Genomic DNA, 16,246 nt, shown 5'->3' with positions numbered 1-16,246 from the left:
ATATGTACCATATTTTCTTTATCCACTACACCATTGATGGACATTTAGGTTAATTCCATGTCTTTGCTGTTGTGAATAGTGCTTCAGTGAACATATGTGTGCAGGTGTCTTTATGGTAGAATGATTTATATTCCTTTGGTTATATACCCAGTAGTAGGATTGCTGGGTTGAATGGTAGTTCTGTTTTTAGGTCTTTGAGGTATTGACACACTGCTTTCTACAATGGTTGAAGTAATTTATGCTCCCACCAACAGTGTATTGTGTCCTTTTTATTGACTGCCCTTTCTGGCCTGTTTCACTTCTTTTGCTTCTGTTCTGGTGTTCCCTCCACCTCCAGGTCTACTTCTGAGTGAGTTGTATACAAAGGAGGAGTAAAGTGCTGCCTGGGCAGTGGAAGCATATTGGAGAACATTTGGGTAGGACTAAGGGGGAAGAGGCGGAAATATGACATCCTGTGCGAATTGACATTAAATCAGCCAGATGGCAGATGTGGATGGTGATTTTCTAATAGCTATCACAAAATTGGCAGGAAAGCAAGATAGAAGAGTCCTAAGGGATTTCAACTGTATTTACCTAATTTAAATTCAAATTCTAATAGCAGTGCATATCTGCTTTAAAAACACTTGCTAATAACCTATTAGGGACTATACTCAGTGGTGTGGGGATGCAATGAGGAATCACACGGCCCTAGGTTCCAAGGCACTTACAACTTACCAAGGGATATCAGATGTGTACACAACTATTTCGAGGTAGAATGTGGTAAGCTTCACAGAGCTGAGAGTGGTTGTCGCTCTTGAGAGGGAGAATGAAGTCTCAAATGCAGGGGGAACTTCATAGAAGGGCTGACATTTAGACAAAGCGTTGGTAAGTTGGGAGGATTTCAACCGGAAGAGATGGAGAGGAAGAGGATTCTAGGTGGAAAGGGTGGTGAGAACAAAGGCCTGAAACTGGGATAACAATCCTTGTGTTCACATATGGGACACATAGAGGTGTTCCAGAGCGTGGGGTCAGAGGAAAGCCTAGAATGGCAGGTGAGGGGCGTGATAGGGAGGCTTGGATGGAATTCTGTGGGATTCTTGATACCTGCCTAATAAAATTTAAGGATGCACTGAAACTGTATAAGGGATCTGATCCCCTGGCCAGAGGCTCCAAAAGGGAATTTTATAAGACTCAGGAAGGACAGCAGTCTCTAAAAGTCAATCCTAATTATATAACGTAACTTGTTATAATGAGGAGTAAAGGGGAGAAAGTCCTGATTGGCTTGGATTTCAAAAGCCATTTTAAAAGAACAGAAGGAGACACACACACACACACACACACACACACACACACACACACACACACCCAAGAAGCATAACTTGAAGAATGCTTTTGAGAAGTCCAAGCCTTCAAGGAAATGAAGCATGAAGAAAAGCAATGAATAGAGATGTGTTATGGGGCTGGGCATGGTGGCTCATGCCTGTAATCCCAGTACTTTGGGGAGGCCAAGATAGGAGGATCTCTTGAGCCCAGGAGTTAGAGACCAGCCTGGGCAACATGTCAATACCTTATCTATACTGAAAATTTTTAAAAATTAGTTGGGCATGGTGGTGTGCACCTGTAGTCCCAGCGACTCAAGAGGATGAGGAGGGAAGATCACTTGGCCCAGGAGTTTGAGGCTGTGGTGATCCTTGATCGTGCCACTACCCTCCAGTCCGGGCAGCAGAGTGAGACCCTGTCAAAAAATAAAGAAATGCATTATGGGCTGAACTGTCCGACCCCGCCTTCCCCCTCCCCCAGCCCCGCCCCACCACAACCCCCTGCCATTCATATATTGAAGTCCTAATCCCTGGTAACTCATAATATGATTATATTTGGAGATAAAATTTATTGAGGTAATTAAAATGAGGTCATTGGGATGGCCCTAATCCAATATGACTGGTATCATTATAAGAAGAGGAAATGTGAGTACAGACATGTGCAGATAGAGGAAAGGCCATGTGGGGTCACAGTGAGAAGGTGGCCGTCTGCTAAGCGATGAGGGAGGCTTCAGGAAAAGCAAACCTGTGAACACCTTGCTCTCAGATATCCAGCCTCCAGAGCTGTGGAAAAATAAATGTCTGTTGTTTACACCACCCCATCTGTGGTATTTTGTTATGGCAACCCTAGCAAACTAATAGACTTGGCATGAGGTGAGCAATATATGAGGCCTCTGCCTTAGGGCAAATAAGACAGATAATGATCCTCATTATTTGCAAGTTCCTTCTTTGTGATTTCATCTATTGACTAAAATTTATTTGTGACCTCAAAATCAACACTTGTGGCACTTTGACAGTCATTTGCAGACACGTGCAGAGCAGTGAAAACTTTTGAGTTGCCAGATGTGCTGAAGTCAAATGCTCTGCCTTCTTGTCTCAGCTCTCCTACTGTAAACAAGTGTTCTTTCATAGGCTGGAGTGCATCTTTCAAACTTTTGTTCATGATTTCACTGTTTAAAATGGCCCTGAGGTGTCGTACCAAAGTTCTGAAGGTAGTGATGTGCCTTACAGAGAAAATATGGGTGTTAGATAGCTTGCTTCAGGCATGAGTTATATTACTGTTGGCCATGAGTTCAGTGTTATGATGAATCAATATATGTTAAATAAGGTTGTCTTGAAACAGAAACACACATAAACCAAAACTATGTATGATCAGTTGATGAAAATGTCACCAAAGCCTCACAGGACCCTAACTCTGTATGTCTCCTAGGAGAAATGGTTCAGTATTTGCTAATTCGGTGTTTGCTGTGACTTTGGTGGTGGGAAAGTCTAGCTATTCAAATTCTGTTTTGACCTTCTTCACCAAGAAGGGTATTGCAAATGAAAAATTTAGAACACGAGTGCTTTTTAGATAAGAGTTGAAGCTCAAGGTGGGTAAAGTAGTAATGAGATGACCTAGACACTGGCAGTGAGCTCAGTGCTTCAGCCATTATGCTGAAAAAGTTATACATGATCACTGACCACTATTTCTGCTTCATGGGTCAGATAAGTACTACAATGAAGACTCCAGCAGCAACCAGATGCCATTTAACTTGATGTTGGTTCATTGGTAAATTCAAGAAATTCTGATGACCTAAAGGCAGTCAGAAAAGAGCAGGTTGCAACAAGATATGCTGACCTAACCTCATCTCTTCACCTCCAATTATTTTTTGGATTGAATTATTATAATATATGTAATGTTGGCTAACTGTTCTTTCAACATATACCTGCCAAATTCAGAAAATATTTAGGTACTTTTCTTTGTTATCAGTTCAGCCAGAATATATAGTGGCCTTGTTTGCCAAGAACATCACCGCAGGGCTGTGACATTGCTCTTTAGTGCTCACCCAAAATCCCCTGCAGTGTTGGCTCATCATCTTCATTCTGGATTGGTTTCAGTCCTTGTCAGTTAGAGAAAATTCTCTGGCATACATGAGGTCTCCTAAGAACAGGTGTCCCATTACGTCCTCATCTTGTAAAACATCATTTACACTAGGAGGAAACTGCAGTATAATAAAAGGCAAAGTGGCTTCTTACTGTAGTGGAATTCATAATGTAGCCTCAATTCAATTCAATTATAATTTTTCATCAATGGATAGCCTTTGTTGGAAATTCTGTTTCTTAAGAGCTATGGATTTGCAGCTTTTTGTATCACTGTAGTTGGTCTGCCCCAGGACCACTCACACAAAATCCACCTAGATGGACATTGTTAAATACACTGATTCCTGGGCTTTATCCCAATAATACAGAAACAGAATCCCTTTGGGAACTGGGAGTCTGAATTTTAAAAACCTTCTCAGGTGATTGAAAGTTTTGGTTATAAAAGTAAAATGACCTTTGGTGGAATTTCATTGGCTAATAGTTCTAACAAATATTTGTTATTTGACTAAAAAGTAATAATTGTATTGATCAAATTGGCACTTACAGAATTTGAGTCTAGCACACAGAATTTGAGTCCATCGGTGTTTAATAGGTATTTTAATTGATATTGGAAATTGTTTAGAACTTATATCTTAAGCATTTCTGTGTATGGATAATTGTGAGCAAGATATATGTTTATACAAATATATCTATATTTTAGTTTGCTTTTCATCCAACTATGGTTTTCTATGCCATGTCACCAACTTAAGAATTTAGATCAGTTTTCTAAAATAAAAAAAAATCAACAAATCCAAACCAAATATGTGCTAAGGGTAGATTAAGATTTAGTTAGAAATTGTATACCAGAACATGAGGAATATTAAAGCCAGCAAAGCATACTTAGTCCTTTGCAAAGTCCTTTCATTTAAACACTCTTTAGATAACAAATCACTTAACTTTTTCCTAAACTCCTAGGCCTCAAGACATCTCGTGATAATTATTCACACCTGGAGTTTTTCTCCATCCTTATCCTTGGAAAAATTGTCTTATAACTATATTGAAAACACAAGTTTATACTTAAACCACAAAGATACTTTGTTATTTTAAGAAATTTTAAGACTCATTGTACTAAGTGCCGTCCCGTAAAATAAAAAGCATTTTCCATTTTACCCATAGGAGAAATATTATTTATAATTACAATTTAATGTTACACAAATTAGTTGTGCATTTATTTCTTCTTTTATACTTTCCCAAATAACTATCAGATGCCATCTATCAATGTAAATGTCATTTACATTATATCCTTATTTGGTAATTATTTTAATCTGAAAATCTTAGAATTCAGTTGTAGCATATTAGAGCAACTATCTGTGCTACTACCTAAATGTCATTTATTTAACATTATTTTGTGAATTTAACATTTATTTTGTGAATTTCGGTGTCAGCAATAATAATTTTAGATATTATGAATTGGATTTTGAAATGTGGAATAGAGATTCTTCTAAAAGGGACAGGAACAATAAAAATGTTATTTTTATAAACTTACAGATGGTTCATCATTATGTTCTCAGTATCAAGAGTGGCACTTTATAAATATTTGCTTAATAAATGAATAAGGGGAGCAATACACATAGTCTCACACCTATAGGGTCTGATCATAAAATAAGTGACAGTTTTAGAATTTGTCTTATATAAATTAGTAATAGAATTTTATAGTTAGTTTAATCATGTGTATGCCATGTGTATATTTACTCAGCATATATTTAAATGAATTTTTTATTTTAGCATATATTTAAATGAACTTTTTATATTTACTCAGCATATATTTAAATGAATTTTTTATTTTAGGACACTTGCTTATGATTAGTTTTAGTATATTGAAATGAACATATGGAAGTACTAAAAGAGAATACTGTGGAAAAACTTGTTTAAAAAACTTAGGCCCGGTGCGGTGGCTCACGCCTGTAATCCCAGCACTTTAGGAGGCCGAGGCAGGTGGATCATGAGGTCAGGAGATTGAAATCATCCTGGCTAACACAGTGAAAACCCGTCTCTATTGAAAATACAAAAAAATTAGCCAGATGTGGTGGCTCATGCCTGTAATCCCGGCTACTTGGGAAACTGAAGCAGGAGAATGGCTTGAACCTGGGAGGGGGAGCTTGCAGTGACCTGAGATCGCGCCATTGCACTCCAGCCTGGGCGACAGAGAGAGACTCTGTCTCAAAAAAAAAAAAAAAAAAAAGAAAAAGATATTTTAGAGCTGCATTTGGTTGAACTATGTGTATTAGGAATTCTATCAATTATTAATGTTGATCTAGACATTTTACTAACATAACATATAAGACATACACACAAGTCTCATCAAAGTCACTCTTGGCGTGTTCTTGCACAAGCACAACGTTGTTGCAAATATGAAAATAAGAATTTTGTAATGGCATATTTTCAATATGTTGAACTACAATCAAAAGCTGCCCGGGTGCGGTGGCTCACGCCTGTAATCCTAGCACTTTTGGGAGGCTGAGGTGGGTGGATCACAAGGTCAAGAGATCAAGACCATCTTGGTCAACATGGTCTCTACTGAAAATACAAAAATTGGCTTGGTGGCACGCGCCTGTAGTCCCAGCTACTTGGGAGTCTGAGGCAGGAGAATTGCTTGAACCCAGGAGGCAGAGGTTGCAGCGAGCCGAGATTGTGCCACTGCACTCCAGCCTGGAGACAGAGTGAGATTCCATCTCAAAAAAAAGAGGGGGGCATATATTTTATGTTTTAAACTATTTGGGGCACTATTAGGAGTGACTTCATTATTTGTTACATGAGTTCAAATTTTCTTTAGTTACCTTTGGTCAAAACAACATAAAAAGACCCAAAATATAATAGAAACAGAAAATTTAGAAGCCTTTTTTATTGTATAAAAGCTTACACACTTGATTTGGGGGAGAAAAATCACACATGTATTTGTTCTCTAGGCATCTGTGTATTTTATTGTAAAGTTTTCATCTGTGTATGTGCTTATAAGAATTACTAGACTTGTTTTTCTCAACCTAGAGAATAATCCATGCCTCAAAAGAAAAACATTGTTAAAACTTCTTGTAGAGATTTGGAGTAATAAATCTCCCAAAATGATTTTTTTAAGGCTAATCTTTCCTTAAATTTTACAAAGATATGTTGCGTTATAGGCAAGATAGTCTTTCCTTTAAAAAAGCAAGAACAAAAGGATAAAAATTGCTGAAAACCTGAACACTACATTCCTATTCACATCCCTTTAATAATTTATTGAGTGCAGGGCCAACAATATGAAATTTTCATGGATGAGTATTATCCAGCCTCATATAAAGGTAACATGAAAAATAAGGTCAGAGATAAATCACAAATACCAGTTACTCTTGTCTGTGGTTCTCTAAATTATAATAAAGTGTCATTTATAAAGAAAAAAATTTGGGGTTCTATAATAGAAACTAATTATCATTATTTGTAGAATTTTTTAAAAATTCAGAATTAAATTATAAAAGCCAAAAGTGGATGATAAAATGAAATTATTCCTACTTTAAGTGTGGTTGGGGCTAAAAATTGGTAGAGAATTGTAAAATTATATTTTTATTCTTTATCGTTAATATTACTATTTAGGAATTTTTATTTAGGCCAGATTGGACAGTCTCCGGAGATTTCAAAAATACTCTTCAGGACCTCATTCCAGGTGCTTTATTCTGACATACATCTCCAAGTCTAGGGAAGGGATCATCTGAATAAGATGAGAGATTTTTACTCCAAAGTTAATATTTTTAGAAATTCTGAGTGAGCGCGTGTGTGTGTATGTGTGTGTGCACGTATGTCAGAGAGTGCTTGTAGGGTGGGTTGGGGTTTGGAACATAAAGAAGAGGAAAGGCAATGTAGAGGGATGGAGTAGGAAAGATTTATATTCACCAAGTGCTCTCATTTAAACTTACTTCCAAAGGGCTTAATTTTAAAATGATAAATTCACAAACACATTTGACTGCACCCGTTTTATCTCCCAAGAACTTGAAGAAAAAAAAAATCTCAGTGGATCTCCTTTTATTACTGGTGGTGCCGGAAGATAAGACTTAGGCTACGTGTGGTTCATCTGAATCTCTGAATTAGTAATAAGTATATCATAATAGCGTTCCACAGAGATGCTGTACCCCTCCTCTAGCCAGCAAAGAGCATTTTCCAGACACTGGAAGGTGTTTTCATCTGTCATTAAGTTTTGCATGTGATGGGTCTCCTGCACCTGCTAGAATTCCTGGATCATGCTCAGTTTTTCCTCTCCTTGCAGGTGGAGACAAAGGTGGAGAGCATTTGCAGGGCATTCTCTGCCTGCTTTCAGAGGTGGGCTGATCCAGGGCTCTTTGACCGTATTATTTTGATCTTAAGCTTAGTCCTTTATCACACTGCGGTTAGTCCTCCCTGGAGGCCACTCCTGCTCCTTCCTTTTTCCCCCAAGGAACAGCACAGATCCATATAAAATGAAAAAGAGAAGTAATAATAATGATAACAAATGACTGTAATAATAATTGGTACAGCAGACATCAGGTTAAGTACATTCTACAGAACAACCTGCTGGGGATACGCCAGGAGACTATACCCGTGTACCCAGAGCATGGAAGCACTGCCTTCCAGGAAAAGATCAAGCTCCTGCCGTCCTCTTGGGCATAGCACAAGAGAGATAGAGGCTGCTCTACTTACTGCAGTCCATTCAGGTTGGGGAACATGACCTCCATGTCCATGTAACTAGCACCTTTCATGTGCTAGTTAAGGCACATGACTTAGCCCTCTCCCCTCTTTGTTTCAGCTTTAATGGGTAAAAGGGGTACAATTATAGTAATTATCACGTAGGATATTGAACAGATTAAATAATACCTATAAAAGATTTAGAACAGTACCTGGCATGTAGTGCTCAAATATTGTTTAGCTGTTATTGTTAAGGAGGTATCTATTAAATCTGAGGGTGAAGAGCTCTTAGAGATGATCTAGTCAGCCATCTAAGCCTTATGGAAGTAGGGAAGGGTGGCTGTGGTACATTTAGCAGTGTTCCCCTAGAGATGGACAGGAGACTATACTGGGTGGGCAGCCAGCTCCTTCCTCATCGTGCTCCTTATCATTAGTTGTTGGAATAGATAGGTAAGGTAGGAACAATCTCCCTCTACCCCTCACAGAGGGCTGACTGGAGTCCATTTGTTCCTGGAATAAACTGAGTTTATTATCCTGATCTCATTATTTAAGATCCATTTTCATTTCTATGGATTCATGTCCTCACTCAGTGAATCTTGACTTCCAGTCATTTCTTTTACATACTTATTGGGATGATTTTTTTTCTTTGCTGTTGTTGGTTTGGGAGTGCTATTATTGAAATACCTGACTTAATATTTGAAATCCACACAAAACCATGTCAAAATGGAGTTAATATATGTAATGAGAAGTAGTGCAAGGGTCATGTTCTTCTGGAGGTTTGGAATGGAAATTATAATGTATTTTTTTATGGTCTCTATTTGGTGCCCAGAGCTAGTGGCACTTTAAGGAAGAATCAGTAGTTGAACATACAGTGTTGATGAAATTTTGCAGCAAATATGCTGTTTATTTCATTTTCAGAGAAAGATATTTGTTCCTTAGACTATTTAATTTGTTCTGTATTCAAAAAGCAAACAAATTTCTCTTCATAAGGCAAAATGCGATGATGTTTTCTTAAATATTGACAATATTAGATTCTGCTGGTGTTTTTCATCTTCAGAATATACAACATCAAGAAATGGAAACTTTGCAATCGGTGCATCATCACTAATGCTTATGTACCTAATTTCAATTTTTTTGCAATTTGCTATCCTCTGATGCTTGTCGTTCTGAAAAAAAAAATATGGGAACATCATTTTGAGTATTACTTAATATATTTCTTTTCTGCACATATTAAAGATCTTTTGTATAAAGTGGTAATGGAATATCCTGGAAATGATCAAAATTTAATGGACCGTAGAGCATTTGTAGACCAGAAGCTTTAGAATGAAATGCAAACAGCATTAAATGTCTAAATTTATTTTCTTTTAGACTTTCATCTTACAGTGATTTTCTGCAAGAATGGTATTAGGGTCTTGTGGGGAATGTTTAATAGAAGCTATAATAGATAATAACTGACTCTGTAATTAGTCATTTCAAGACAGAGGTACTCTTTGAGACACTGATAAGAATTGAATTGTGTCACTACATCATGTTTTCATTCCGCTGTCACACCCCAGCAATCCATATTCATGGTCTCTCGGTGCTAAGCTCATTGCCAATTTAACACAGATGTGGAAGAGATACTTGTAACCTGCTCAGCCTTTTGATCCCTTACATTTTATTTGAGGAAATGGCAGAGTAACTTAGGAGTGAGGATAATAGTGTAAAGTCTTAGTGACAAAAATTATCAGATTAATTTGGTCTGTACATTTGTACGTATCTATATATTCACATACAAAATACAGATATGCAAAAGAAAAGCTATTATGGTTAAATGTAAAATCCAACTAAAATTTTCCTAGACCTACCTGGTTTTTGAGTACTATAATTGAATACTGCGTTATTTTTTACTTTTTGTTTACTTTTCAGAGGAAACTTATTTTTCATGTATCTCTAAGAATAACAGTGGTCCAGTTTTTACTGCCAAAGTTAGATTTTATGATTTTGGTTACACTGGCTACATTATACTCTCAATTTTATTTTATTCTTATATGTTATTTTATGCTGTAATAAATGTTTCTATGTGGTTGAATTCAACAAAAGTTGAGCTTCTCCCTTGAGCCAAACTCTGGGGAAAGTAGTGTGTGAATGAGCTCCGGGGTCACTGAGGAAGGAGAGGTGACTTTCCCCAGGAGGTCAGAACAGACTGCATGAGAGAGATGGCATTTGAACCTGCACCTGAATACCTTAACAAAAGGTAACCTGGTGAGGGGTCATTCTAGGTGAGAGCAGAGGCCAGGAGGCAGAGAAGTACAGAACATGTTCTGGTTTAACTGTTTAATCCAGTTAACATCTTTTAATCAGATGTTTTCAGCTGAAATGGAGAAATCTGACTGGAGGGACTGGTTATGGCCACAACCCAAAGGCCTTTGAAACCACATTGAAGATTTAGGGTTTTAATCTACGGACGTTAGGAAGCTAGAGATGTTTATTGAACAAGGGAATTATGTGATCTAAGATGCATTTGCTTTCTAATTATAGGTAATAATATACGTGCTTTATTTCCCCCTTAAAATGGACTGGCAAGTTCAGAATTCTATTTGAAATCTATAATATTGATATTTTCCTCTGTAATAAAGTAGCCAGTTCTATTGACACTTTAATGCAAAACTATGAAAGACATAAAAATTGACTCCAAGAGGGAAAAAGTCCCTTGGGAAAGAATGTTACAAATTTGACCATAAAAGTTTGTAAAGCCATGAATGGAGACTGATTATATAGGAGAATGGATTGTTTAAATAGGTGTTTACTTATTTAAGCTCATTAGATTATTATTTAATGATTTTACGTAAACCTTTGGTGTCTGATATGGATAACTTGTGGGTCCTATCCCATAGTGGTGATCTATTTTAATTTGTATAAAATAGCTGGAATTGACAGGATGTCAGATGGAGTTTATAAACATTTCTGTCAAGGGAGAACTATTTCTAAATATCTCTGCCTGTCCAGTTAATGAAACTCAAATTAAAGTGCTAACACAAGTCTTGGCTCATAGAAGTTATTTAGTTTTTTGTCTCAATCAGTCATACACCTTGCTTCATTCTTCAAGTATGAATGCATTACGTACCTTCTAGTACATTTTACTGTTTGGCTTAACTTGCTCATTGGAAGTGCATTTACCACAAATTTCTTCTTCTCCCCACCAACTTTTTAATATAAATGTTTTCTTTTTTTTTTTTTTTTTTTGAGACGGAGTCTCGCTGTCGCCCAGGTTGAAGTGCAGTGGCGCAATATCGGCTCACTGCAAGCTCCGCCTCCCGGGTTCACGCCATTCTCCTGCCTCAGCCTCCCCAGAAGCTGGGACTACAGGCGTCCGCCACCACGCCCGGCTAATTTTTTTTTTGTATTTTTAGTAGAGACCGGGTTTCACCGTGTTTGCCAGGATGGTCTCGATCTCTTGACCTCGTGATCCGCCCGTCTTGGCCTCCCAAAGTGCTGGGATTACAAGCATGAGCCACTGCGCCCGGCCTAATATAAATGTTTTCTAAAATGAAAGTTAAAAGACTAGTACAACAGGTGGGCATGGTGGTTCATGCCTGTAATCCCAGCATTTTGGGAGGCTGAGGCAGGTGGATCACTTGAGGCCAGGAGTTCAAGACCAGCCTGGTGAACATGGTGAAACCCCATCTCTTCTAAAAATACATTAATTAGCCACGCATGGCACACCCCTATAGTCACAGATAGGCAGGAGGCTGAGGCACAAGAATGGCTTGAACCCAGGAGGTGGAGGTTGCAGTGAGCTGAGATTGTGCCACTGCATTCCAGCCTGGGCAAGAGAGCGAGACTCTGTCTCAAAAACAAACAAAAAAACCAAAGGCTAGTACAACAAACATCTGTATACCCACTACCTAGACTTGGCATTTGTTCATAGTACATGATAAACTAATTTGAAAGAGAATTAACATGGAAAATATTTGTTCCCCATTTTAACATTAATTAGAGCATTTGACTGATAATCTTGGAAAGGGCATGAAGGATTTGCTTTTTAACATGTCTGAGTTAGATATCAAACACATGAAGCCCAATAGTTACTTTTCTTAAAAGCAGTTCGAAGATAAAAAATTTGTCCAATTATCCTCATCCTAGTATACCCAAATTTATATCTCTTAACTACAGCTTCTACTTATGCAAGCGTATTTTATAAATATTTTTAAAGGAAACATTTTAAGGTGACAATTGCTATGGAACATTTTAAACTGTGCAGCTTGGAACCATAACATTCTGAATCGGAGTATCAGAAAACTGCAAAAATATCTGTAGTGGGAATTAGTGTATTTTACGTTCTTCAAATGAATATATCTAGATCTACACACATGGATAATCCTATGATTCATGGAGAGCTTGTTAATTTTAAATAGTAGACAGCAGTTTTATCTCTGTCTGTAATCAGCTTCATCAATGGGCCAAATTGTTGACCATGAAAATTATAAGTTTCCTTCTAGTTCATGTACATATTAAAATAGTTTTACATTCACAAGTGTGAACCTCAGTTTTTAAAATCATGTACCATATTATTTCTGTGCATGGTAAATTTTCCCTTTAACTTACCATAAATCACTTTTCCGCTTTCAAGAACCATTCCAGTTGCCTGGATGGCACCAGGTTGTGGATGTAAGTGATGAGTTAAGACTAGAGAAGCTAAAATAGTGCTTGAAAAGTGAGTCCAGTGAAATTAGAGGAAAGAAAGTCAAGTCAGGGCACAGAGGAAAGATGAGAGCTGGTGCACGTACGGAGTCACATAGCTTGATAGAAAGGAATCAGGAAGACGCCAAAGGGAGAAGTTGGGGGGAGAGGGCCTCATGTGACAACCGAAAACTGCAGGAGCCGATGTCACAGGAAACTGGCAGATTAACCCAGGGCTGCAAGTAGAGATAAGTGGAAGCATTTCGGTGAAAGGGAAAGAAAGGGGGTGGAGAGAAGGGTGTTGCTGACATAGTTTCAAAGTCGAAGTTCCTTGGTGTGAAGTTTTCAGTATGCTCCTTTATACTGCTCATGGGTTCACCACCAGTGTTCCAGTCAGTGAAAACGCGGGCTGCAGACATTCTGAAATGGTCTGCCTGCTAACAGAGAATCTACACTGTGTCCAGTGGGTTTTACATACAGAGATTGGACCCATTATCTTCCTGAGTAAGTGGAAGCCTGGTGACCAGAAAGATATGCCTTAAATCCCATGAGAGTCTGGGCAACATTTCCTCCTCTTTCTTAAAAAAAAAAAAAAAAAAAAAAAAAAAAAAAAAAGACCGATTACCAGTTCACATATGGATTATGCATCACATTTGCTTAAACGAGGAAAAGGAATGCTTATTCTGCTGTCAAAAGAGTAGCATTTTTCCAAAGGCAAATATCATTTTTTCCTTAAAAAATTCTGAACTCTAGCAAGCAGATTATAAGCAATACATTTCAAACAAGTATTTTTTTTCTTTAGATGATTTGTGTAAGCATACAGCATCTGATAAAATTTATGCATAGTTATGCCTTTTAAAAAATGTCTTTGGCTGGTCTTTTAGTCAGTTTCTCTCTGCATTGATCTGTCTTGCACTCTGGAAAGCATTTTACTTATTTAAATAGCCAGGTTTTCTCTGTCTTCTTTTTTTCCATGTGGCTTTTCCAAGTGGGGCTCATCTGATTTATAAAGTCTAGGATTCATAACATACTTTTCCTCTGGAAACAAGCTAAAGATAAAATAAGCTTTTACTACTTTTATATGCATAAATTCTTCATTAATAATTCACTAAATATTGAGCACTGAAGAGTACCATAAATTATTCTAGAGACTTGAGATAGATCAGTGAATGAAATACTTGAGATGCCTGCCTTGATGGAGTTTGACCATGGTTACTTTGCCACTTTGGGATCTGAGGGGAGCAAAGAAGAAACAGGAATTGTCCATACAGACAGCATCAAAACATTTTAGATGGTATCAGATGGTCCTGGGCCAGTCTACACATTCTTCTTTTGTATGCTGGAAATAATAATAGTACCCTTCTTATAGGTATGTTTTGACAATTAAATGAGATAATATATGTAAACTACTTACCTGAGTGCCCAGCTGAGTGGTTGACTTGCCAGCACTAAAAAATGTTAGCTATTATTTCTTATTAAAGGATGAGAAGGTGATTTATTCCAATCCCCCATACCATTATGGTAGTAGCATGATGTCAGGCTATTCTATTGATACGTGTCTTGTTTTACACTTTATAATGTGGATGTTTCAGACCATTTAGCTCTGTTCACTGGATTTTCTGGAGTTTAATTTAAACATGCTCATTAAAGTTAATGTGACTCTGGTCATTCTCCTTATTGCCACCAAGGATGATGACAACCTTGTACTGTGCACTACCTAAATAATGTTATTACCTTCCCTTGGCTGCTTCCTACAAATGGCATCATCTCAATCTTAAAAAACCTATGCAGGAGAAAATGTTATGTCAAGCAGGAAATTATGATGAGTTTTTAGGGTGGTGAGCAAGATACAATTTGAAGAAGCCAAGCCTGAGTAGCATACATATACATTTAATTTGATCCTTTTCTTCCCAGCAATGTCCTGATTTTATGGTTATGAAACCACTCCTCTTCCAGACTTTGTTCTAAAACTTAAAGCATGCAGTGATCTTCCTTTCTTTTTTACAAGAGGAAAAAGTCTGGCTGTCTTCATGCAAATTAGTCTGCTTTTGTTGGAAAACTTCAGGGAACTCATCTATGAAATGTGGACTCACAATAAGAAATGTGGTTCATCTTACTGTTCTTCTTTCAGCTGATGTACAGTTGTTTCCCACAGTATGAAATACTTTAAAAAAAAAAAAAGCATTTTATCATAATGCCAGAACTCCAGCAATGCCTTTGACTCTTTGGCTGCCTTCAGGCGTGGTAGTGAAGGTGGGGAAACCATCTATTCAATATTACATTATTTTCAGATGATTGTTCACATAGGAAATGTGTAAATGAATGCAGAAAGTAGGGCTGATGTTCTAAATTTAGGACCAGCATTTGTAGACACTGGAGTTCCGAGCTTCTTTACGCTCTGCTGTAATTTCTCATACAAAAAATACCAACTAGGGATAGTATGAAAATAATAGGTTAATGAGTAAAGATTGTTTTGACAGTGTCTAACACTTCAGAAATATATTGTGTTATTCTGACTGTATTGAGTTTTTTTTCTTTCTTACATTTCAGTGACAATTTCAACAAGCACCTTCTTTGACGGCTTGCTGGTGACAGGACTGTACACATCTACAAGTGTTCAGGCATCACAGAGCATTGGAGGTTCCAGTGCTTTTGGATTTGGTAAGCTATTCTGACAAAACAAAAAAACAAAAAAACCCCCAGCAAATTGGGGTTATTTTATATAGTCATAGGTCTCATGTTTTAAAGTATCTGTTTTAACAGTGTTATACCTTTATTACTTCCAAGAAAATAATCTGAAGTGTTTTGTTTTTGTGTGTGTTTGCTTGAAGTTGGGTGAATTGAAATAAGTCATGTAAATGTGCTGCTAACCTTGATCTTAGTGTGATGAACTTTCTATCATTCTCACCCTCCACTGCCACAATTGTACTTGGCCCTCTGGGGTTCATGTAAATTTCCATATTCTATTACATAGGTTGCTGGAATTTGCTCTGATGCCCATGCAATCATTCGGTAATCTGTTCTCATAAACAGTTCTTAAAATATTGTGGTTAGTGAAAAGTGTCATGTTAAATCTGGCAAGCGAACGTTGTATAAAGCAGAAGATGGCAATATTTGATAAAATTATCGAGTTTTATGAGTATTCATAGAAGAATCCTGTTTAATATTTAAAATATTTGGATGTCCTTAAATCAGAGATCTGGCAGGTTACTTATGTAGAGAAACAGAAGATCACGTGATGTCCATTAATCTCAGAGGAGTCTCAACTTAGGAATCTCTAGTTTACCCATAATGCTGTTAAACATGCCAAACTGGGATTAAGTAGATCCTTCACAGCATCAAAAATTCAAACTTAATATATCAGTTTATGTAGGTTATAAAATCACTGATCTTACTCTGAAATTGGAAGACTACACAGGACTTCGTCCATAGATTTGAGAAGGATAGAATTGCATTATCAGACACAAAGTTATGTGTTCAACATTTTATTTTTTTCTGTGATGTTTATCAAACAAATAATTTTCTACCTCCTTCTGATACAT

The 16,246-nt window shown here is 37.3% G+C and overlaps 1 protein-coding gene across 1 annotated transcript in view; it reads left to right on the top strand.

Annotated features, from left to right (window-relative positions):
• The window catches only part of RELN (reelin), a 510,458-nt gene that overhangs the window by 54,734 nt on the left and 439,478 nt on the right, over positions 1–16,246 (top strand). Inside the window, exon 2 of the mRNA XM_028846151.2 lies at positions 15,255–15,365. Within this exon, the coding sequence (XP_028701984.2) occupies positions 15,255–15,365 (111 nt within the window). The remainder of the gene's footprint in view (positions 1–15,254; positions 15,366–16,246) is intronic.

Source organism: Macaca mulatta, chromosome 3, assembly GCF_049350105.2.
Source record: "Macaca mulatta isolate MMU2019108-1 chromosome 3, T2T-MMU8v2.0, whole genome shotgun sequence".
NCBI classification, from domain to species: Eukaryota; Metazoa; Chordata; class Mammalia; order Primates; family Cercopithecidae; genus Macaca; species Macaca mulatta.
Note: the sequence above shows the minus strand (reverse complement) of the source record. Positions and strands in the feature narration are given on the sequence as shown.